The sequence below is a fragment of the Mesocricetus auratus genome, unplaced genomic scaffold (assembly GCF_017639785.1).
Source record: "Mesocricetus auratus isolate SY011 unplaced genomic scaffold, BCM_Maur_2.0 Super-Scaffold_100011, whole genome shotgun sequence".
Taxonomy (NCBI): Eukaryota; Metazoa; Chordata; class Mammalia; order Rodentia; family Cricetidae; genus Mesocricetus; species Mesocricetus auratus.
Genome location: NW_024429195.1, coordinates 80,575,138 through 80,600,716, shown reverse-complemented (window position 1 = coordinate 80,600,716; position 25,579 = coordinate 80,575,138). Strand labels below are relative to the sequence as shown.

The following is a 25,579-nucleotide window of genomic DNA, read 5'->3' as shown; positions in this document are numbered from 1 at the left end:
TACTATGGTGTAGTAGTTTCCTCTCATATGAGGGGCTGCATCCCATCTTATGTAGTGGTTTTGACATCCACATAAATGGGTGATACGATGGCCCCTTGCCATGTTTAAACATGGTCCCACCTGTGCTGGGTAGTTTGTATGTCAATTTGACAGTCTAAGGTCATCTGAGAGGAGGGAATCTCAATTAAGAAAATGCCTCCATAAGATCAGGTTGTAGGCAGACTTTTAAGGCATTTTCTTAATTGGTGATTGATGGGGGAGGCCCAGCACATTGTGGGCGGTGCCATTCCTGGGCTGCTGCTGCTGGTCATGGGTTCTACAAGAAAGCAGGGTAAGCAAGCCATGGTAGCCAGTAAGCAGCTCCCCTCCATGGTCACTGCATCAGCTCCAGGTTCCTGCCCTGCTTTTAAGTTCCTGTCCAGATTTCCTTTGATGATGAACAATGAAGCTAGATAAACCCTTTCCTCCCCAACTTGGCTTTTTGATCATGGTGTTCCATCACAGCAATAGAAACCCGAAGGTACCACGTAAGGTAGGACTTAGTTTCTCTTTCCTTCTGCCTGTCTCTACAGCTTCCTCAGTAATCTAACAGAATTGAAGTAGGGTGGGGTGGGGCACTCCAGATTAGATAGACAGGATGGATTTGAGAGCTGTGAGGAGATGGGCTGCTAGACCTTGATGAGTTCAATGGCCAGATTTCATAAAAGCAATCCTTCATGAGGAGTTGTTTTTTTTAAACTCCAATGGGTACAAAGCAAAGTGCTGTGGGCTGGATTTCAACTCCACTCACCCTTTTGACCAAACACCTTTATGCAGCTCACAGCCCACGAAACTGTACATAATGGTACTAACAAAGACGGCATGGTGTCAATTGACAGAAGAGTTTTTGAGGGAGCTGTACAATCCAGGGGTGAAAAAGAGAACAATCATAAACTTCATGTTCATGAAAGTCTATACAGCTAGTCAGGAGCTCAAACCCAGACCCTTTAGCATTTTCTCCATAGAAATGGGCTGTGTGGGAAGGCCACAGAAGGGTTGGGGCTTAACATCCCATGGTAATAAGCTCAGAGTAAGAGGTGGTTGAGGTGCCATCTTACTAAAGACGCTGTGTCCATCAAAAATATAAGATGTAATCCTAGCCAAGCACTGGGAGTCCAATTGAAGAGAGGGCAGAGGAATCATGAGCAAGGGCCTGGGGGTCAAGAGCATGATGGGGGGGAAACCCACAGGGATAGCTGCCCTGAGCCTGTGGTAGCCAGCATGGGACCAACCTAGGCCCTCTGCATCTGGGTGAGTTGTGCAGCTTGGTCTTTTGTGGGGCCGGGACCTGTCCCTGATAAATGAGCTCCCATTTTGGAACCTATTCCCTATGGTGGGACGCCTTGTTCAGTCTTGATGCTGGGAGGAGGAGCTTGGTCCTGTCTCACCTTGATATGCCATGTTTGATTCCCATGGGAAGGCTTACCCCATTTGAATGGAGATGGAGGAGTACATGGGGGAGGGTAAGAAGGAAGGTAGGGGAGGGAAGGGATGGGAGGAGAGGAAGGTGGGGAAACTGGTTGGTATGTAAAATAAATTTTAAAATGAATAAAAAGAAATAAAAACACATAAGAAGGGAGAAGAGGTAGATTTGTGTTCACTGAGTCCAAACCAGCTGGGCTAGCTGGTTAAAGTGCTTTCTGTTTCTGCTCCTCTGTGCTGGGGTTACAAGCTATACCCAACTTTTTACATAGATGCTGGAGATCTGAATTTAAGTCTTCAAGGCTCGTAATACAGACAAGCTCTTTACCTACTGAGCCATCTTCCCAGCCCAATTTTGTTTCTTTTTTAATGAATTAATTTTTCATAAAAGTATTTTAGTACTCTGGAAAGCTAAGACTAGCAAGAAAAACTGTTGATAAGCAGTGCCACTTGGTATCACATGGAGTCATAATTTCCCTTAAGCACTGAATCTTTGCCTTAACAGTGTTGTGTTCTAAGCTTCTGGGTAATGCCTTACTTTGAAAACCATGGAGACTCAAAAATAGCTTCTCTTTTGAACAGAAATAGTCAAACTATGGCTTTTAAAAACTGAGTAAGTGCCAAGAGAGAACAATTTTAATTAAAATGCTGTTAATTAATTGCTCACTTAGCCCTCCACCTTCTGAAATTTCTTTGAAAATAAGGGTCCTAATATAGTAACTGAAAATTATGGTTTAGCTTACAACCCCATTTCCTGTTTTTTCTTCTTTTTCATACCTATTGAATTGGGACTCAGGTGAAAAATGAAAATCTTATGGTAGTTTTTCTGTGCTTTCCTATTTTTTCCTCAGGCTTTTCTGCACCCCTTATTCCTAGGATATAGTAGTGCAGGGAGGAGAGTGAATAGTGATAACCAGTTGCTTTCCCTGTTCTTGATTTTATACTTGTGCCTCTTAAGATGTTTCCATACATGAGAGAGAATATGTCTGTGAGGCCACATGTCACAGGAGCCCTGCTGCAAATACACGTGATGAGAGTCTCCATGAGGTTCTAGCCAAGATAATGAAGCACAGGAAGTTTCATTGATGATAAGGCTAAGTACTTTTTATTTGCCCCAAACAGCACTATATAGGAAAATGTCACAGAGAGGGATAGGGGCACCCATCCTTACCTTGTTGATGATGTGTATCACTCCATTTGTGGCTGCATTGTCACCGTCCACAATGGATGCTCCCTCAATTGTGATATTCTGTGAGTGCAAACATGATGGCAAGTTGAGTGCATTTTGGGGTTGCATTTGGGGTTCCTGCCTTTTGAGATGTATGTATGTGCAGAGTAGGTACTCATTACAGGCTTGAAGTCTGGCTAACTTAAATCACTTAAATCCAGTTACTGGTGATGATTCCACTAGGAGATCATGGGTCACCTGTCTTAGCTAACTGTGCATCAGAATCAATGTTACACTGATTCTTCTTTACCCTTTCTGGGTCATGTCAGGAGGAGCCCAATGGTCTGCATTTCAGATCACTGCTTCTGATAGCTAGTCTTCTTTTTTATTAAAATCTTTTCATACAGTATATTTTCATCATGTTTTCTCTTTCCTCCAATTTCTCCCAGAGTCTTCCTACTTCCTTCCCTACCTAACTTCGTGTTCTTTCTCTCTTAAAAACAAACCACAAAAATACAAAAGTAGAAATCATAACAAACAAAAAGGCAGTAAAACAAAAAAATGCCAAAACAAAACAAAAGCACTCTCTCCAAAAGAGACATAGGATTCAGTTTTTATTGGTTCATTACTCCTGAGCATGGAGCCTGCCCTTGAGTATGGTTGATAAACCAAGTGACTCTCGGTTGGATAAACTGATTTTTCCTTATGTGATGGCTAATATTGATTGTCAACTTGATGGGATCCAGAATCACATGGAACAAGCCCCAGGGCATGTCTACAAGGGACTTTTAAAATTAAGTTAATCAAGGTGGGAAGACCTACCTTAAATATCAGGAACGTTAGTCCATGGGCTGGAGTCTGGACTGCATAAAGTAGGAAGGTAACCAAGCTCCCTGATTCATCTCTCCTGACTAGACAGTGTGACCATCTGCCTTAAGCTCTTGCCATTTCCCTCAAGCTGTGAGCAAAAATAAACCCTGAAGTTGCTTTTGTCCAATATTTGATTACAGTGATGAGAAAATTAATGAATATACTGCTGTAGCCTAGTTGTTTTTCTGTTTTTTTGCTTGTTTTTTAAATGTGTCTATGTGATCATTGTTGCTACTGGGTGATGCTCACACATGCTTCTATTCTCTTTGTGTACATACCTGGACATTTCCATCACAAAAATCCAGGAAGGACAACACGAGTAAAGGTAAAGGCCTTCAAACAGCCAGGTGACAGTGCCCTCACCCATCTGCCTTGTCAGGTGACAGTGCCCTCACCCATCTGCCTTGTCAGGTGACAGTGCTCTTACCCCTTCTGCCTTGTCCAGGTGAAGGAAGCTTCCTTGCAAGGATGTTGCTAGCATGTCAGAGGACGACAGGGTCTGCAGGTTGGACACTCCATATGTGCCTAGTAGTGTGTGATATCTAAAACGCCAGATCATAGAATTACAATCAAATATCCATGTATCATTGAACAGGAGAATAAGCCCTGGGGCTAGACTACTGTACTCATACTTCACATCCTCCCCCACGGTGATCAGCTTAGCTAGAATTAGTCTCTAATCACTCTGTGCCTTGCTTTTCACATATGCCAAATGGGAATTATTGTAACGTCCATCTCAGAGTTGTTGGGAAGGTTAACAGAATGGTATGCAAAGCACAATGCTTGGTTTAGAGTAAGCTGTTAACAGCTGACTTCCCCTGACTCAGGTAAGGGTTGCCAGAGGCATCCTAGGACATGAAGGATCATGCAGCTTCTCTACATTGAAATAAGGAATGTTCACACTGATGCCAGTTGCATAACATGAAAAATAAGGTAAATGACACCCACTTTATCAGGGCTGGAATATTGTTCCATGACAACCAGAAGGTTTTCTCATTCTGGTCCATGTCCTCAATGGCTTGCTGGGAAGGCACCAGGACAGTGAGATTCGAGGTGGCAGACAGCATGGATTGCAGGGAAGCATTCTGAATTACAGGAGGAAAGAAAGTATCCTGAATAGTATTAGAGACTAGCTGAGCTGACTTAAGCTGTCAGGGATGATGGCTTTCCATGTGATGTAATTCTAGGAATGCTGGAAAGATATGGGCCTTTCCCAAGTCCACCCAGCCATTAGATGATGACTTACATTCTCCTTTGAAACTTTTTTTAATGTGTGGATTTTTACAATACAGATTTTCCTGATTGGGTCATACTTTGTAAGTCTGAATGAAGATCCAGATAGTCTTGATGTGTGTATATGTGTTATGTGTGTATGTGTATGCACATAGAGAACTATGAATTCTTGGATGTCTTTAGAGTGAGTGTGAGGAGATTGCAGAGAATAACGGTCTGTATCAAATGTAACTATGTCTCATTCATGCCCAAAAAGTCTATTGTTGGTCCAACAACTGTAAGAAAAAATCAAAATCAAAACCAACTCCAAACCCCTGAATCTGGTTTACAGAACTTGCTGATTTCTCTGGTGAATACTCCCATTATCACTGATGTTAAACATCTAACACTACAGCCTTTAAAGTAGGCTGGGGGGAAATGTGCCTGTCCAACCTGCTGCTGGGCTGCCATTGCATGTGGGGAGAACTGTTAAATGCATGGTGTGGATAGAGGGATGCCAACATGCCCAGAGAGGGAGCAGTCCCTTGCCTTTCCCACAGGAAGGGGGTTGTACAGAGAGCCTCCACTGTAGAAACAAGTGGTTCCTGGAATGTTCTGGAACATACAGGGAGCTGTTCTCTGAATGAGTGCTGACTGATCTGCAGTTCAGCACCCTACCACCCCGGGGACACATTTCCAGTTTCCTACTGCACAACCTCCAGTACTCTAAAATGATCTATGCTGCCCATGCTAAAGGGTAAACGCAGGAACTCACGTTTATCCACTGGTAAAATACAGCTGCTTCAGAGAGAAGTGACAATTCCTTATTCATTTGTTCGAGGGAGGGCAGGAAGGGGAGAGAGAACACAGAAACATTGTATCAGCCTGGTTCTGGACAGCCTGCACCCTCCCTTTTGAGCTGATGTGGACCTTGCACCCCAGCCATGTGAGCTTCCGAGCAGCAGCTGCAGGTGGCCCTTCACACGCGGGCCTGACTGTCCTTAAGAGGTAGGTGTGTCCACCCTTTAGACACTACAGAACAATGTTATCTACAGAGATCACTCTTGGAACCACATAGCAAAGAATAATTACAAAGAAAAAATGCAAAAAGAGATTTGATCATATTTTATAAATTTTGGATCATAGCTGTGTCAGGATGCACAGGTCTATAGGCTGCAGTTTGGACATGCCTGTTAGAATCAGGTAAATCTAGCTTTTTCAATATAAGTTCTTTCACATCAGAATTTAGCTGGTAAGAAACACAGCCACCTAGGCCTCAAGGAGGTTCTCAGAGCTTAGCAGACAGTGCCCAGTCGGAGCCAGTGTGGAGCAGCCGCTGGGGCAATGGATGAACTTGGCTGAACTTGCCCTGTGGCTTAGCCAGGTTCTACAGAAAGTGAGCTTTGCAGAAAAGTGAGCAGGGCCTGGGTGAAGACCCGGCAGGGACAGGCAGGGGTTTTGAACTTTAGTTTGTTCCCATGGAAGGTCAGGGACTTGGTGGGGGATTGGAAGTGCTGGAGGGTTTGGGGACATGGACAGCAGATGGGGGAGTCTAAGCTTCAGGGATGGGTTGGTTTAACAATGAATGAATGCCTATGAGAGGCAAAGGTAGGACCACCCTGAACATAGCAGGGGCAGTGCCATAGCAGCCTGGGGACAAGCTCTGGGTGACCTTTGTTTGGGAGGCTGTGGGTCCTAAGGGGATTTCTAGAAGGAAGATTTCAGAGAAGAGGAACAAGAAGCTGACTGTGTGAGAAAAACAAACGGTGAGGAAAAAAGCCAGTGTTAGGTCTCAAACCAGGACAGGGCTAACTGAGGTGCCTGTTAACATATCAAAGCAGACCTGGCCGCCAGGTTCTCCCAGAATCTCAGTCCCTACCTGTTACAGGGTCCTTTTGGCTGCCACAACCTCCCCCTACCCTGAACTCTGCAGCCCAGGGGCTGGACTATTCTCCCCCAACTGCTCTTCCCTAATAATGCAGACATTTGGCTGTGCTGGTCCTTTGGTCATTTTCATCTTGGCCAGGCCAGCCCTCTTGGTGGGTGGCCTGGCTCTCCCCTTCCTCTCTCTCTCTTCCTCTCCCCTCACATGCCTCTGGCTGTATTTTCCCTTTTATCTATAGCACACCTTCTCCATCATATAAGAGCAATAATGTCCTCCCTTTATTTCTTTTTCATTATTCAATGTCAAAACCCCGGGTTTTCATAGGCATTTAAATGTGAGTGACATAGGAATAAGCTCCTAGTCTAGTGCAGAGGCGGGGGGATGGAGAGGTAGTGACAGCTGGGTGTGGCCAATACTGCATGGGTAGAGCACTCTATACTGTTGATTAAGTGTTGTACCTGTCACATAGACAGACACCAACTTTTCAGACAAGTAAGCATTCTTAGCCTTAGTTTACTGACCTGTGGAATGGGCATCATAATGGCATTAATCCCAGACAATTGGTGTGAGGTTTAAATGAGATGTTGCTGCATAAAGAACCTAGTAAGACACCTGGTACAGAGGGCATTTGCACACACACACACACACACCCCACTTCATTCAGAATAGATAAACCCAGGGTGTTCTGGGTACATGTTATAGGACCCAATGGGGAGGGAGCCCAGGCAGCCATCCCATGCAGTGCAGTAGAGGGAGCCCACTAGGGAAGTTTGTGAGAGATTGGCAAACAAAAGTCAGCAAGTCTGGTCTGTGTGCAGAAAGTGCCAAATATAAGCAGCCGTAGCCTGTGGAAACGAGTGACCCAGCAAGTGTGAGGTATTTGCAGAAAAGCTATCCTCATAGGAAGCTCCCGGACAAAGGGTCTGCAGATGGCGCCTATCCAAGGCTGTCTTAGTTGAGATGCTCATTTTCCTGCTGCATGCTCTCTCTGACTTTGCACTTGGGGTTCTCACTAGGGACTTACCATGAACACATTTCCATAGCACAGGAGGCCATTTCCTTCATAGCCCTCTTGACAAACACAGCTCCAAACACCAGAAGAAGCAGACTGACAGGTGGCCTGGAAAACCAAGGTGGAGAAGATGGCTTGCTTTCCTAACTAAGATGGTAGACCTGACTCATGAGTATCCCGGAGACTGGGAGACAGGGAAACAGTCGGCTCTAAGATGAGAACTCTGAATTCAGACATGGGGAATAGTGTGGTAGAGCACTTGCCTAGTGTGTACTTGGCCCTGAGTTTGATCTCTACTTTCCCCACAGGAAAACAACAATGACAAAACAAAACCCTGCAAATCCAGTGCTGAAAGATGGTAGAGGCCTCGCAGACCCTTCAGAGTTGCAGCAGGGTGGTCTTGCTTGCTGCTTTTAGTCACAACAATTTTTTACTTTTCATCTCTATCAGATTTAGCAAATGAAAATCCAAGAGAGTTCGATTTTCATACAGATGATGAATATATTTTAGTATAAACTCCTCTTGTGCAATATTTTTGGCACACTGAACCTTTGTCCAAAATTTACACTCTGTGTATCTTGAATTCAAATTCAATTGCTATCAAAACATCTTATCTGGCAACCCAAGCTGTCTCTTCCAGGCTTTGAAATAGAATAGAGATTGCAATAACTGCTCAAATTCTGTTTAGGGATGCCTTTTGGAGGTGAGAGATTTTGTTCATAGCTAGGCACAGACAAGACAGAGTTGGTAGGGTTTGGATGTGAAGTGTCCTCTCAAAAGAATGCTGTGTTAATGGCTTGGTCCCTCATACCATGTATGCAGAGGTGGGGCTTGGGGAAGTGACTGAATCTTGAGGACTCTAATTTCATCAATGGGTGACTCCACTAATGGGTTCAAAATTTAGTGACGTTATGAGAAGTGCTCAAAAATTCTATAGGCTGGGCCTAGTTGAAGGAAGAAGGTCATTGTGGACAAGCCCAGGGGGTCATGTTCTGTATCCAACTACTTCCTCTCTGGCTTCTGTCCACCATGAAGTGAGGTACTTTGATCACTCCATGCCCCTTACCATGATTCTCTGCCTTACCATACATGGCCCAGAGGCTATGCAGCCAGGTGACCACACACTGAAACCTTTAAAACCAGGAGCCAAACAAATCTTCAAGTTGTTTGCTATCTGTGATTGACACAAGAATCGGCCACACAATCTGATTTTTGTTTTTTGTCTAGAATTTTTGTGTGTGTGTGTGTGTGTTTAGTATGGAAGGAGACATCACGTAACTCACCAGGGGGTGACATTTCTCTGCTTGTTCCAGGCATGTAAAGACTGGCTCACAATCAATTCCATTTCCCCGAAATCCTTTCTTGCACTCACATTCATTCTGTAATTCCAAGAATACAGAAGGGGTTACTGAAGCAAGCACTCTCAAGACTTGTACCTCATTACACTGTCATAGCCATGCAACCCTCCTAAAAACAAAGACTTTAGATTCCAGACTGCTAGTCACTGTGTATAGTCACCTGCACTTGGTTACCAAGCATTATTGATTACCATTAACATTATGCTGCCCAATTGTAGTCCCTTTTACTTTCTTTTAAAATTTCTTGACTTCACAGAGGTCTATAAAGAGAGCTTAGACTTAATGGCTATTACAGTAGAAAAGCTGACCCTATACCTAGAGAGAGATTAAGCAAGCAATGGCTTATCCACGTGGTGGAGGCCTATGTGTACAAGGCTATATTGCTAGCTTGAAGGTACTCTGCTTAATTCAGCTAATGCCTCCCCATTGAGTAGATGGACTCAAAGAATCACTTCTGCAAAGACAACCCACAGCACATGGCTGAGCAGCTGATGTAGCTAGTAGCCTCCTTGAGGGCTTAGCTCCCTACTACAGGCAGGATTCAACCTGTATTCCAGCCTTCACTTGCCCCGTTGGCAGAGCCAGTGGTCATTGTGTCTGCAACTAATTAATGAAGTATGATGATGACAGCAACATGGTAAAATGAGACCATTTTCATGTTCGAGGCAGACAATGAACCAATGAAACTGCAATTACCACAATGCAAAGGAAACTAACAACCTGGGCACAGAAAAGGCCAAGAAGAGAAATAATACAACAGCTCATAACTTCCCATTTTATATCCCAGCTGTTTCCCATGAAAATGCAATATCCTGACATTTCGAACATGATTTTAGAAGAATTTCTTCAATTGAGCTGTTTGGGGATCATCATGGAACCAACAATGAGTCTAGAGAAAGATAAAACAGGAAGGGTCTGATCTTAACAAACTGGAAAATAAGAGGCACAAATTTTGGGGAGCCACTGGCTGGTGAGATGCCTCTGGGAACAGACTACTATTCAGAAGGAGTGGGCGCGTTTAGAATGTTCTCTGAGAATGCTCTTTTAGAAGCGAGACGCTGATGGGCCTTGAGGGATGACATGCAATCTGGCGAAGGCATTAAAACTGAAGGGAAATATCAGGAGAGATGCACAGAGGTGAGAAAGTATGTCTGACCGGAGAAGGGGTGTTCAGCATGGGTTTTGGAAGTATATATACATCCCGGTGGGGGTTGATACAAGACCTTTCAGTTGGGGGAAGAAGCGAATAGAACTTCCATTGTATGAATTTTGTCTTTAACAATATCACCTGCTATGTGATATATATATATATGTGTGTGTGTGTGTGTGTGTGTGTGTGTGTGTGTGTGTGCAATGTGTGTACGATATTTTATACACACATGAAAACTAAGCAAGTCCTGTGCATGGTGGAACCCAAGCTCATCAGCTAGAGGCTTAATTCCTCCACCTGCTGTTGGTACGACATCTCCATGTCCCCAACCCTAATACTTCTTCATGTGTTTTATCCATTCATGGTTTGTCTCTTTAAAGTGTTATTTACAGAAATTAAAGTTAGTATCCATTTGTGTGTATAATACCTTTTAAACCGACTGCAACAAAGTGAAGGCAATCTTAGATGGGGTTTATTTGATTTCTTAAATATGTCATAGAGACCCTCTCTTTCTTCCATCTCCCCTCAGGACATGTAACATTTGTTTGTAGGAAGAGGATATAGATGCTGTAGATACTGAATTATGTTCCTCAACCCTGAATTCCTGTGTTAAAGTCCTACAGTACCATAGAACATGATCTTATTTAGAAATAGGGTAGTTATTGTGCAATTATTTAAGATGAGGTCACACTGGAGTAGTGTGGACTTCGAATCTAATATGACTAGCACCCATGTGAAGACATGAAAGCAGGAGATGTATGCACAGAGAGAATGCCATGGGAATGTGAAGTTGGAGGTCAGGCAACATGGCCAGAAGGCCACCCAAGGCTAGGGAAAGAGCCAGGGACAGTTTCCGCCAATATCTCTGAGAAGGAGGAATCGGGTCTCCAGATTATGAGACAGCATGTTTGTTCTCTGCTGCCCAGTTTGCATTACTTTTGTTATGGTAAGGTCCAGAAACTGAATACAGACACCAAGACATTTTTTTTCTCAAATGCAGTCTGGTAACACAAATGAACCAAAGGTACAATCATTTACTAAGTGCTTGGTGAGGCATGAGTCTGCAGTGGGATCCTCCATGACCAGATTCCTGAGGGCTCATCTGAAAGCTCATTTGCTCTATCCCCCTGAGCAGGCTCTGCTGTCAGAGAAATCAGAAGGGGAAATGGACAGGAACCACTAGCCACCGTGGTGCAATGGGCAGACCATAAGCTCATTCTGCATGCATTTTAAAGCTTTTGCCACTCTGCCACTCGTGGGTCTGTCGCCTTACATGAGGTCATTTCTCTAGGTGACTTGTGGGCCTTGGCTCTAGTAATTGATTATCCCCCCAGTCCAACTCTGTGATTCACCAGAAGAGTCAGACAAATGAGAGACTTGTGAATGGTTCTGCAAGCATCTGTTTTATTTTGTTTGCCAGTATCTGCTCTCTTTCTAGAAAATGGCTCCTCTAGTTTATAAAAAAAAAACATGATTATTTCCTTCAGTCCAGGTTCACTTAAAAAGCTTAAGATTGTGTTTTCCCCGCCTGCACAGATCCTGACCATAGCGCCTGATTTCTGCCATTTTGTGCATGGACTGATGGGAACAAGCAGGGCCATGAAAGTGTTTGATGTGAGCCCACAAGAGAAAATGATGCTGGGCTTTGATGGAAATGATCACAAGATGTACTCTGTTGTACCTAAAAGAGAGCAGAGGCAAGGCTGGAGGAGACCAGGAAGAAGCTGGGTCCACATAGACGTCCTTTGTGTGGCCTTCTGAGCCCGGCACCACCCCACACCCACACTGGCATCTGCATACAGTCTTTGAAGTTGTGCGAGCCCAAACTTCTCCTTTTCCTTTCCAACTTCTCCCCGTTTATCTTCTCAAAGGTGTTGGTAAAGCATACCTGATAAAACTTACCCCTAGAGCCATTTCAGTTGACAGTGCAGTGGCACTGGTCACACTCACACCGATGCTCGCCAGCCATCACTGACGTGGCTTCCAAACCTTCCTCGTCTCCACAAACTGAAGCCTCCTTCCTGTTCATGGCTAACTCCGTCCCCGACACCAGGCTTGGCAGCCGCCTTTCTACTCTCTGTCTTTATGAATTTGACTCTTCTAGAGATTTCATATTAAAGGAATCACGGTCCCCCAGGATCGCTATTGACTTAGTAGGTCTTCAAGTTCATCTAGGCTGTAGTATGGGTCAGAGATTCCTTCCTAAGGCTGACTGAGGCTTCACTATTTGTTGCTTCCGGTTTTGATTAGTGTGAATCATGCTCTTAGCATTATAGCTATACAAACATCTCTTGGAGTCCCTGCTCTTAATTCTTTTGGGGCAGTTGAATTACTGAATCATACGGTAATCCCATCTTTAATTTTCTGGAGAGCCGCGATTCTATTTTCCACGGCCATGCCATTTTTTCATTCTCTCCAGGGATGCACAAGTAATTGGATCTTCTGTTACAACTAAAAGACTTCCCAGTGATCCAAATATATCCTTATACTTTCCCCACCCCTAGTTGTCACTGCATAAGAAGCAGCCACTGTGGTCTGCCGTGGTTTGGATGAGAATGGTCTCCATATATCTGAATGCTTGCTCCTTAGTTGATGGGACTGCTTTGGGAAGGATTAGGAGGTGTGGCCTTATTGGTGGAGGTATGGCTTTGTTGGAAGAGGTGTGCCATGGGGGTGGGCTTTGGGGTCTCAAGAGCCCACACCAGGCCCAGTCAGTCAGTCAGTCAGTCTGTCTGTCTCTGTTTCCAACTTGCAGATAAGATATAAGCTCTCAGCTACGCCAGCACCGTGCCTGCTGGCGTGTTGCCGTGTTCTCCCCATGATGGTCATCGACTATTTCTGACACTATAAATAACCTCCCAATTCCTTACTAAATGTTTTCTTTTAGTTTTTTTGAGACAGGTTTCTCTGTGACTTTGGAGGCTGTCCTGAACTCGCTCTGTAGACCAGGCTGGCCTCGAACTCACAGAGATCTATCTGCCTCTGCCTCCTGAGTGCTGGGATTAAAGGTGTGTGCCGCCGCCACCACCACCCGGCTAAACGTTTTCTATTCCAAGTTGCCTTAGTTAAGCTGTATCTTCACAGCAGTAGAACAGATACTAAGACATGGTCTAAATTACTAAGATATCAGCACAGTGAGCCCTCAGCACTGTATGAGGAGACATTGACCTGCAGGGACCTTGAAGGTCTGGCACGTCAAAATCTAATTTCAGGAAAGGGAAGTGGGTTGGTGGTGTCCTGCCTGTTCTTGACTGCTGGGTTCCATTTCCTTTCGTCCTTTCTCCTGATCACCCTCACTACCTTTTGGTCATCCTAGGGGATCTCACTAGAATGACCTCCAAGGAGACCCCTTTGTTTGGTAGTGATGAGATCACCTGGAGTCCCAGCATTTCTATGTAAGGGCCAACCACCCATTTATCACCTCATAAGTGTTAGCCCTGAGCCTCTTCTATAGGAGAGACACTCTGTCCCTGTTCCTGGAGCTGAGAAGAGCGAGGAGAAAGAGCATACAAAGCTCCTAGAGACCTCTTTCGCTTGTACCTCAACTAGGCCAGACCTTTATTTGTTAGGTGAATTCTGTCCTAGAGCAAACAAAGAGCATGCTCCTGCCTCAAGACCTCACCAAGTACCATTCAAGCACCGTGTGCCCCATCCTAACACATGCAAGGGAATGTGTCCTCTAAGGCAGAAGGCTCAGGAGAGAAGGCCTGGAGCCGGCACAGGTAGCAAGGTTAGGCCTTATATGGAGCCCAACCTCAAGGGAACATGCATTTCTCAACAAACTAACCCGAAGCTTTAACAAAGTCCAGCTTTAGAACACTAATGTGAGAAACTGTATCGTCACTCAAAGTGTGTGTGTGTGTGTGAGAGAGAGAGAGAGAGAGAGAGAGAGAGGAGAGACAGAGAGGGAGGGAGGGAGGAGGAGGAGGGAGGGAAGTAGGGGAAGGGGGAGGGGGAAGGGGGGAGAGAGACCAAGCATATACTCTGGTTCTTCTTTTTGGATCTTGTGTTCCCTTGACCTTATGACGCATGCTTAAACTGTTTTGGGGGTGAGGAGGGAGAAGGTGGGAATGGATGAGAAGTGGGGACCTATCATTTCCATCCCCACAATCTTAATGTAGTTAGCATCTTCTCCCCCCCTTTTCATGAGATGAAGGCACCTCACATACAGGCTATAGACTGTTCTAGATGCACGCGTGTGATCCACGGGGGGGATGGCTGAGTCTTCTCTGAATTCTCAGTGTGAGTCATGGAGTGATTCATTTTCTTTGTCACAGAGCCGAATCCCTAACCTCTCAGTCCCTCAGCTCTTCTGATGTGTGGTGGTGTCACAGTGACACCCATGCCACAGACTCATTACGATAATCAACCCATTCCCCCGCCACAAATGAGTGCAAAAGCCACAGAATCTCTGTGGTTGTGACAAAAACAGTCACAGCAGGAATCTCGTTTCCTCTTTTCTTTCTCCCCAAGTTACCTACCTGCCCAGGGCCTACATGTAAACAGGTGGCATTGTCATGGCAGCCACCTGTGCCAGGCAGCAAGCAGTTGTTGATCTCCACACAGTCTCTTCCGTTCCCTGTCCAGCCCTGCTGGCACACACAGACGTGTGTCCCTGGGCCAGTTTGGATGCATTCTGCCTGTAGGGGAAGAACAAAGCGAGACCTTTGAAACCACAGCCCCTCTTCATGGGGCCCCGTGTCAGAAAGGACCCTGAGGAATGCTCTAGAAGCATGTATGTGCGTGGCGTGCAATGGAAACGGCTGACATGCTTACTCACGTGAACACGGTAAGCCACCTGGGTGACCCGAGGGAAGAGGCTCAGAACTAAGAGCTGTGCACTGTGTCGCTGACTCAGCCAGAGATGGCTTTTGTTGACTTCCAGGAGCGAGTGATAGGCTAAAGGCAGCGGCTCTCAGTTTTCCTGATCTGCCACCCTTTAACATGGTGCCTCATGCTATGGTGTCCCCCAACCATAAAGTTATTTTCCTTGCTTCTCCATAACTGTAATTCTGGCACTGTTATGAATCGTAATGTAAATATCCGATATGCAGGTTTTCTGATACGTGACCCCTGTGAAAGGTCTTTTGACCCCCAAATGGGTTGTGACCCATAGTCTGAGAACCACTGCTCTGGTGAACGGCATTGTAATTATCTCTGTTTTACAGATGGGGAAACAGGTCACCCATGTCGTTCAGCTACAGAAAGAAGCATGAATCTAGACTCCATGATGTTAGGGTCCAAGCTCCCCTAAGCGATACTGCGGCTCTTGATCTGGGGGTGTGATGGGCAATACTGTCAACTTGACAGCATCTAGATTCACATAGGAACAAGCTCTGGGCATGTCTGCAAGGGGGTTTCCAGACTAGGTTAACGGAGATGAGTGTGGCTGGTACCATGCCGTGGGATGATGTCCTGCGCAGAATACAAGGGAGAGCAAGCTGAGCGTCAGCCTGCCTCTCTCTGCCTCTCTCCGCCTTTTAACTGTGGAGGAATTTGACCAGGTCCCTGGTATCCCGGGCACCATGACTCACTCACCAAAGATTATACTCTTGAATTTAGAGCCCAGACTAGCACCTCCTTCCTGAACTGTTTTTAAGGATTTTGTTACAGCAACAAGAAAAGTAGCACTCTATAGGGAGACCATAGGAGGATGGAGGCCCACGGGAAAGGAGGAGAAGTCTAGAGGTTGTTGAGGTGGGGTGCTCTGGAGTGGGTGGGGCTTAGCCTAGGGGAAAGCTGGTGGGCAGGGCCTGCATCCTCGAACTCAGGGGAGGGACTGAAGGGGGTTAAGCCTCAGAGAAATGATTTACTTCAAACCACTCTGGCCACATACACTGGGTAGTGTTCAAGTGGGTAATGAATGAGTGATAAGATCAGGTGATGGTACAGTTATTTGAAAGATACCAGCGAAAGCAGTGGCAACCCTGACTAGACCAACAGCAGCAAACCATAGGCAAGCTTCTTAATTCACCAGTCTGGGTTTCCTCCTTAGCATGACAGGGCTAACCACGTCACCTCACTGGGAAGGTGCAAGGTGTACGTGAGACCAGATACAATAGAGTCCTTAGCTATGAAGTTTGAGGCAAGGGCCATTATTCTCAACGCTCATCTTCCCAATGCTCCAGAATATCTGGGTCTAGAGAGAGTCGCAGAGGTCACCACCAGATAGTCTTCTTTAAATTCAAAGTTTGGAAAGACAAATGCTACACGTTTTAGCTTATACTTGGATCAGAGATTATAGTTTGTGTTCGTGTCTTGGTCTTGAAACTAGGAAGGGGACCATAGGAGCGGAAAAGAGATCGTCCCCCCAAAAGTTTTGTTTAGTATTTACTAGTTGGACAAACTAATGGGTTTCATTATGCCATTTCATGCACATTTATAATACACTTTGATCATCTTCAGTCATCTGCTATCATACCCTTCTCCTCCCTTCCCCCGCCCCTTCCTGTACCTTCAGGCTGTCCTCCTAGTTCCATGCATTGTCTCTACTGTGGAAAGAGTAGAGGGAGAGAGTGATGGCGTCTCTGAGACAGGAAAGCAGAAGGGGACTAGTGGGGGTAGGAAGAGGACCGAGGTGGAGGGCAAGGACATGGGAGGGAGTGGCAGGCGAGGAAAAACAAGTCTATGTGCAAAGGGTTAACAAGATACTTCATATACTATTTCAAAAACTCCAATGCTACACAATAAGATCTGAAGTTCAAAGCTAAGTACTTGGTGCACATGAAAACCATCAGGCACTGCCTTTTAAGATGTCTCTCCCTCAGGCTTTCTCTAAAAAGTGTTAGGTAGTATAGGTTCCCAATGGCAGTGCTCATGGCGGTGTTGGGCGATGGCTCATGTCTGGGCTGGGCTCGCCAGGAAACAGAATCCTAAAGCATTTCTCAGAAGCCCTTCACGGATGGTTGGACACTCCTGGCTGCAGCTGTCAGCTCTCCATCCATCTGAAAGAGCACCCCGTCATATACCCACATAAAACCCAACAAGCTTTTACAGCCATCACCGTCCTCCACTATCTGAGGCAGCGTGGGAAGTTATCTTTTCCCCTTAATAAACTGCTCCCATCTCCATGGAATGGCTTTACTGGGTGATTTCTTGCTGTGTCACAAAAAAGCAAACAACGCAAAAGGAAGCAAAAGCCAGAAGCAACACTCACGTTTTGACTGCAGCCTCCTCTGGAGGTTGATCCCACGCAAGGCGCCTTCTTAGAGCAGAGAGTTCCGTCCCCTTCATAGCCCTCGTTGCAGACACAGCTGTGAAGAAGGGGAGGCTCAAAATCAGGCCTGGACACCCAGTGCTCCCTGTGTAGCCTGCTGGGGAGGAGCTGGATGTGCCTGGGCACAGTGGCTGGCTCTCGGCCACTGGGTGGATGATTTAGGGGTCTGCCATCAGGGCTGGGTGGGAATCCAAGCCCTACCGTAGCCATTGTGGGACTTACCCAAGTCTTTTCTCAGTGGAGACACTATCTTCTCATTTGGAAAATGGCTCTGTTACTGGTGCCGTGGTGACAGCTAACCTGCTCTTATTGGACCTGAACTGGACTGTTTAGAACCTGCTCCATGTTAGCTTTTTCCTCTGCTTCAGCAGAGACAAAAACTGTGTGTGGCACAGGTCTGAAAATAACTGACCTATCAACCAGGTGAGATCCCTCTTCCTTTCTCTGGTCCTTTAAATATCACCCCTCAGACAGACAGACACACATTCAGGCGTACCTCCTGTGATATGACAATTTCTGGCCTCATTCTCCTTTCAGACATTCCTTCCAAAATATTCTATCGTAATGCTTTTGTTGTTTAATGTGGGTCATTTATTGGTTTGATAAATATCTATTGAACTCCCTGTGATAGATGCTGGGATATCATATGGCCTTCACCAAACCTCCAAATCCCCCTGAAACTTCAGCAACATGTGCTTAAAAAACCATAAACTATTTATCTAGGATCAAGTTTCCTAGAGGAAGTGCGTTTGTCTGGTGTCTACACAAAGGGAGTTTGATTTGTTCCAGCATAGGTCTCTGAGCTGCTGGGGTCATGCAGAACACACAGACAGCCCCTGTGGGTGGTGCAGGAATTTCTCAGGGCTAGTTCACAGTTAAGGAAATGAATGGCAGTCCCTCCACCATTCCACCAATGCCAAATGCTCTTCACAGGGGAGCTGACATTGACACCTTGTGGAAGTAAAGACGTCTTCAAAATATGGACGTTTCATTGCTTCCCTCTGTGATGGGTAACACTGGCTGACAGTTTGATCAGACATGAGTCACCTATGAGATAAACCTCTAGGCAGGCCTGTGAGAGTTATCTAGATTAGGTCAGTCTCTTGGCACACCTGTGAGGGATATCTAGATTAGGTTAGTCTGTGAGCCCACCTGTGAGGGATATCTAGAGTAGGCTAGTCTGGCACACCTGTGAGGGATATCTAAATTAGGTTAGTCTCTTGGCACACCTGTGAGAGTTATCTATATTAGCCTAGTCTCTGAGCACACCTGTGAGAGTTATCTATATTAGACTAGTCTCTGAGCACACCTGTGAGGGATATCTAGATTAGGCTAGTCTGTGAGCACACCTGTGAGAATTATCTAGATTAGACTAGTCTGTGAGCACACCTGTGAGGGATATCTAAATTAGGTTAGTCTCTTGGCACACCTGTGAGAGTTATCTAGATTAGACTAGTCTGTGAGCACACCTGTGAGGGATATCTAGATTAGGCTAGTCTTTGGGCACATCAAGATTAGGTCAATGGAGATTGGAAGTCCTACTCTGCAGATAAGCAGAATCATTTCACGGCTTAGGGTTCATTACTGAATACAGGGAGAGTTCAATCTTAGAGTCGTACTGGGCAGCTCACGTCTTCTTTATAAAGTGTTAGGTATGGGCTGGCCCTACCCACAGGTGGCACGGTGGCCTTGGGCTGTGAAGGGACTTCCTTTCACACACCTACCTGGCTGTCCCATTGCTGTATTCACAGGTGGCATGGATGTGGCAGACCTGCACATAGGGCCCACAGGCTGAAGCCCGCTTGTCGCAGAACTTCCCAGCTGTGCCCTCTCTGCACGTTCCTGAGAGGCAGGCTCCATCACTGTCTACCCGGTTATCACACGCTCCGTGAGCACACGGACAGGCTGCAGGAGAAGGGACAGGCTGTTCACGGCCTGAGGAGCCCTGTACCTTGGAGGATGGGGACTGTCTCCTCCCCAACCCACTGCTGTCAAATCAGAGCTGGGCTGAACTCAGGGTGAGCAGCATTTCTCAGGGTGCCTGGGGCTGACTGTCCCCCAGGAGGAGCATGTATTGGTCCCGTGTGCCCCCTATGTGTCTGTGTGGGTGTGGGGAAGGAGGTGGTTTGTGATGTGGTGAAGAGTGTCAAGGAACCCACTTTTCAACTACTTTGTGGTTGGAGATGTTAGCTGAGAAGTTTCTCACTATTTGAAAACATTCTGGAATAAACGGATGTTTATTTCTGTCCTGTCTGTAGAAGTCCAGATGGGATCAGGTGTTAGCTCCCTACTTTCATTCTCAGCAAACCACTGATGACTCCATTCAAGGCCCTAGACTGGCTTTCACCGCCTCATTAACTACCCTCAGTCCCACAATGTAGGTACATTCTACTTTCCAGATGCAGATGTGGAGGCCCAGAGAGCAAAGGCAGCCCATTCGATTGGCCCCCGAGGTCCCACGCAAGGACATGATCCAGTCCAAGTCTGTGTCTACGGTGACTTACACACAGTGAGACACAGTGTTAACTGGGACACCCACAGCTCTGTTTTCCCTTCAAACTTTAGCTACTTACCTTGCTCTCCAGTATCGGTATTTTAAATTTAAACTTTAGCTACTTACCTTGCTCTCCAGTATCGGTATTTTAAATTTTCAAAGTTGGGACTTAGTTCAATCAGAAAAGTACTCGCTGTACAAGCATGGGAACCCAAGTTCGATGCTCAGGACCCACACATGGTGACATGTGCTTGTAATCCCAGTAGTGGGGAGGCAGAGACAGTGTCACTAGGAACACTGACTGATGAGAGACCCCAGTTCAGAAACAAGGTGATAGGTCCCTGAGGAGAGACACCCAAGGGCGACCTCACACACGTACACTGCAATGTGAACTCCTCAGTTCCATGCACCTATGCGTGGGGGAGGGGTAAAAAGGAGGGAGGGACATGGAGCCTCTCAAAGGCAGGCTACAAGGATTGGGCCTTGAATGCCGCCATAAATGAAGGATTCTGGGTCCTGCCCCACCTGGGATGACGGAGACAGGAATCAGCCTACACAGGTGCTTGGGACCAACATCCAGAAAAGAATGAACAAACTCAAAGAGAAGTGCTTACATAGGATTCGTATGATAACTCACCTGCTGGAGACTCATGTGTGGGCATGTGTAGGATCCAGGCAAAGACTATGTCTTGTTATATAGAGGACTAGAGCAGCTTCAGAGTTCAGTGGCAACGGGGGGGGGGTGTTGGAGCCAATCCCCATGGATGCTGAGGACAATGCTAGGTTATCTTAATATTCTAGATGGAGACACTATAATACTTTCTCAGGCCACACAGCCACTAAGCTAGAAATGAGAATTTAAGTTTGGCTGGCCTGACTCCACAGGAAGTTCTCCCGTATTCATTATACTTTGTTATGTTCTAATTTTAGCTTAGAAACAGACAGCTAAAAATATATGTAGTTAAATATACATATGATGTCATTTTAAAGAATAACACACTTTCTGAGAGTATAGGACTGCATTTGTATATGCCTACTGTGGAACTTTCTATATGTTCTATAGGCTTTTTGATATGTATGCCATTGAGGCGTGGTTACTGCTCTTGGAATAACAGCAAAAACAGTAAGAGGTCATGATAGTAGCTAGCATGTTTTCAGTATGTACTATGTGCTAGGCATGTCCCAGGGAAAGTTTTCCACATATAACTTGCAATGAATTTATAAAATACTTGTTAGTGTCTTCACCCTTATTTTATTTGCAATTCGAGGGTATACTCATCCAAAGTAACAATCCTTAAATGGAGGAACTGATGGGGAAGGGTTACTTGAAAGGGAGAAGATCTGTTCCTCGAAACGGACTATGTCTTCATAGACATAGAAAGTGGTTCCTTAAGTGCGGTGGTTGGGTCGGCACTGCCAGCACCCCGCCCCCAGAAAGCTGTTAAAAGTCCATTTCCTCAATGGAAAGATCTCCCATGCTCTTGGATAGGTAGGATCAATGTAGTAAAAATGGCAATCCTGCCAAAAGCAATCTACAGATTCAATGCAATCCCCATTAAAATCCCAGCACAATTCTTCACAGACCTTGAAAGAACAATAATCAATTTTGTATGGAAAAACAAAAGACCCAGGATAGCCAAAACAACCCTGTTCAACAAGGCAACGTCCGGAGGCATCACCATCCCTGACCTCAAGCTCTATTACAGAGCTATAGTCCTGAAAACAGCTTGGTATTGGCACAAAAATAGACAGGTAGACCAATGGAATTGAATTGAAAACCCGGGTATTAACCCACACACGTACGAACATCTGATCTTTGACAAAGAAGCTAAAAATATACAATGGAATAAAGAAAGCATCTTCAACAAATGGTGCTGGCATAATTGGAGACTGGCATGTAGAAGAATGCGGATCGATCCATGTTTATCGCCATGCACAAAACTTAAGTCCAAATGGATCAAAGACCTCAACATAAATCCAGCCACACTGAATCTCTTAGAAGAGAAAGTGGGTGGTACCCTTGAACGAATTGGTACAGGAGACAGCTTCCTGAACATAACACCAGTAGCACAGACAGTGAGATCAACAATTAATAAATGGGACCTACTGAAACTGAGAAGCTTCTGTAAGGCAAAGGACACAGTCAGCAAGACAAAAAGGCAGCCCACAGAATGGGAAAAAATATTCACTAATCCCACATCTGACAGAGGGTTGATCTCCAAAATGTATTAAGAACTCAAGAAGCAAGACTCCAAAACACCAAAGGACCCTATTAAATAGTGGGCTGCAGAACTAAATAGAGAGTTTTCAATAGAGGAGTCTAAAATGGCTGAGAGGCACTTGAGAAAGTGCTCAACATCCTTAGCCATCCGGGAAATGCAAATCAAAACAACTCTGAGATACCATCTCACTCCTGTCAGAATGGCTAAAATCAAAAACACCAATGACAATTTATGCTGGAGAGGATGTGGTGAAAGGGGGACACTCCTCCATTGCTGGTGGGAGTGCCAACTGGTTCAGCCACTTTGGAAATCAGTATGGAGATTCCTCAGAAAAATGGGAATAAACCTACCACAAGACCCAGCAACTCCACTCTTAGGCATATATCCAAAAGATGCCCATTCATACAACAAAGATGTCTGTTCCACTATGTTCATAGCAGCTTTATTTGTAATTGCCAGAACTTGGAAGCAACCTAGATGTCCCTCACCCGAAGAGTGGATAGAGAAAATGTGGTACATCTACACAATGGAGTACTATTCAGCAGAAAAAAATAATGGAATCATGAGATTCGCAGGCAAATGGATGACACTAGAAGAAACCATCCTGAGTGAGGTAACCCAGTCACAAAAAGAGAAACATGGCATGTACTCTCTCATATATGGATTTTAGACATAGATCTGGGGAGTGCCAGCCTACAATCCTATGGCCAGAGAGTCTGGGAAACAGAAACTTCATTTAGTGGCTGATCGAAGAAGAGGCAGACTCCCTTGGTTAAGTACTGAGCTGAACTCAAGAAAGCCAGTAACAGAGAGGGAGGACTGGTGATCAAAGGGATTAAGACTGGGCTGGTTTAACCCCCAGAAACAGCTGACCAGACAAAGGTTAACTCTTGAATCCCAGGCATTAGCCTGGGAAGCCAGCATGGGACTGATCAAGACCCCCTGAATCTGGGTGTCAGTGAGGAGGCCTAGGGAATCTATTGAGCCTTGGGCAGCAGATCAGTACCCATCCCAAGTATACACACGGACTTTGGACTCCCATAGAACAATGTGAGGTGCACTCTCACCCTGAACTCTTGGGGAAGGGTCTAGGCCCTGCCCTATATGAAATGACAGACTATGGACACCCCCATGGAGGGCCTCACCCTCCCTGGGGGAATGAGGGGATAACAGGGGGGGGGGGTTGGGAGGAGGGCACGGGAGGAGGGGAGGGAAAGGGAGAGGGACCTGGAACTGACTTGTGAAGCAACCTCGTTTCTTATCTAAATTTAAACTGGAAAATAAAATTTTAAAAAAAGTCCATTTTCTCAGACTCGTTGTTGTGATCCAGGCACACCTGGCCCCAGCCCTTGGGGACCCTGCAGAGAGCCCGCCCCTGCATAAATGACAGGCAGCACCCTGGCTCTGTATGCAGGTGCAAAGGTCCCTTTAAGAGACAAGCTCCTCGGGCTGGGCAGTGGTGGTGCACACCTTTAATCTCAGCCCTAGGGAGGCAGAGGCGGGCGGACCTCTGTGAGTTCGAGACCAGCCTGGTCTTCAAGAGTGAGTTCCAGGACAGCCTCCAAAGCCACAGAGAAGCCTTGTCTTGAAAAACAAGACAAGAGACAAACTCTGCCCACTCCCTCTCTCTCCCCGTTTCTCTGAGGAGGCAGACAGATCTCTGTCTCTGTCTCTCTTTTCTCTTCCCTTCCCTTACTCCCCTACCTTCCCCAATGAAGTTTTCACCCCTGTCTGCCTGGTGTGTTTGTCCCACCGGTCATCCAGGTCCCCCTTGTGCATGATCGTTACACTCATGCCAGAGAGAATCAGAAATTTAGCACCTTGTGCCTGGTTGTCTGGCATATGCTATAGTTTGAGAAGCAGCACTTAAAAAAAAACCCACACTGTGACAATGACACAACACAAGCAAAATCCACAAGACACCAGATCACACTGTCAGCATGCTCAGTATGAGAGAGAGCCCGTGGAAGGGAGCCTTAGAAACCCCACTTACTTCTGTTACACCGAGGCCCGTATCTGTTGGGGTTGGAGCAGAACTGACACTTGGAGCCTTGGAAGCCATCCTCACAAACGCAGGTCCCATTGCCCCTGAGGCCATCTGTGCACTGAGAGCAAAGGTAGCCCCGTGAGCCATTAGGAGACAATGGTGGTGAAGGAGAAGCTTTCGCTTCATGGCTTAGATTTGAACTCAGGCTCAGTCCCCCTGGAAGTCATCTTGGTATCCCATAGAATGTAAAAATAGTACCTGGCTTGGGGATCCCGACCTATGGTTAGAACCTCAGCGGACAAGGTGCAAGGATGTATTGTGTAGCTCTTTCCTCGGAGCTGAAACATTGTGTGTGGAGTGAGGCTCAGCGCTGGGAAGGTTAGTTATGCTTAGGATGCTCAGGGGAATCACAAAAACAAGGCCCAAGCAAGACCCCCAAATAGTTATGACCCACAGGGAGCTTATGTGAGCAGTGAACACTTGCCAACACCTCGACTCTTGGGGGCCGGGCCTATCTGATAGATGGGTGCAGCTTTGCAAGTCACCAGTTAGTACCGGGTGGGACTTTTCAGTGATGTGGCTGTATCACCCTTTGCTAACCACTCAGTGGTACACCAAGACAGACTTGGATGACTTCTGTTTTCCCTGGTGCTCTATCTGGGCTGGATAGATCTGTTCCACCACAGAGGGTTACAAATGTGAAAGGGGACCCTTTACCCAAGGCTTAGTAGGTGGCGGTAGGCAGACAGAGGCCGCACACGAGGCCCTGTTCTCTCTACTTCTTGCTTGCTTAGGTGTGTTCTTTCCCTTGTAAACATCTCTTGCTCTCCTACTGTGGTGGTTTGAAAGAAAATGGCCCCCAAAAAGAGTGGCAATATTAGGAGGTGTGGCCTTGTTGGAGGAAATGTGTCACTGTGGAGTGACGCTGTTGAGGTCCCCTTTGCTCCAGCTTTCCTCAGTGTGACTGTCAGTCAGCTTCCTGTTGCCTCTGAGTAAAGAAGTATGACTCTCAGCTCCAGCACTGTGCCCGCCTGCACGCCTCCATGCCCTCTGCCGTGATGATAATGGACTGAACCTCAGAACTGTAAAGCTACCCCAATTAAATGTTTTCCTTATAAGAGTTGGAGTGGTCATGGTGTCTCTTCACCTGCACAGCCCTGGCATGACCAGGTTGGTATGTGTTACTGCACCTCAGAGTTGGGTGTGGGCTACCTTCCTCTAACCACCAGGCCCAGGCATCACTGCTAGTCTCTTTTATTCTTACTCTCTGTGTGAGACACCTGCCCCGCATCTTTCTTTATATTTGCAAGAGCAGTAGGTTAGATGTGGATCTATTAAATCCCCAGATCTACAGTTTTCCTAGATGAAATTACCTTCCTTTGTTTGGTCTTGGCCTCCAAGTAGATGAGTTAAGTTTTGGCTTTTACATTTCACTAAGTTCTGAAGTTGTGTTTAAAAAACAACAACAAAACAACCATTGGCCAATGCTATCATTATTTTGAAGTACCATGGAAATCTCTGAAACTGGGATCTTCTACAGGTTT

General features: G+C 46.0%; 1 protein-coding gene across 1 annotated transcript in view; it reads right to left on the bottom strand.

Moving 5' to 3' along the window:
* The window catches only part of Stab2 (stabilin 2), a 160,839-nt gene that overhangs the window by 75,823 nt on the left and 59,437 nt on the right, over positions 1–25,579 (bottom strand). The window contains exons 22-31 of the mRNA XM_040755138.1: positions 24,042–24,153; positions 19,057–19,237; positions 17,273–17,369; positions 14,598–14,756; positions 8,892–8,987; positions 7,621–7,716; positions 5,487–5,534; positions 4,448–4,584; positions 3,927–4,041; positions 2,633–2,710 (exon numbers count right to left, since the gene is read on the bottom strand). Coding sequence (XP_040611072.1) covers positions 2,633–2,710; positions 3,927–4,041; positions 4,448–4,584; positions 5,487–5,534; positions 7,621–7,716; positions 8,892–8,987; positions 14,598–14,756; positions 17,273–17,369; positions 19,057–19,237; positions 24,042–24,153 — 1,119 coding nt within the window. The remainder of the gene's footprint in view (positions 1–2,632; positions 2,711–3,926; positions 4,042–4,447; positions 4,585–5,486; positions 5,535–7,620; positions 7,717–8,891; positions 8,988–14,597; positions 14,757–17,272; positions 17,370–19,056; positions 19,238–24,041; positions 24,154–25,579) is intronic.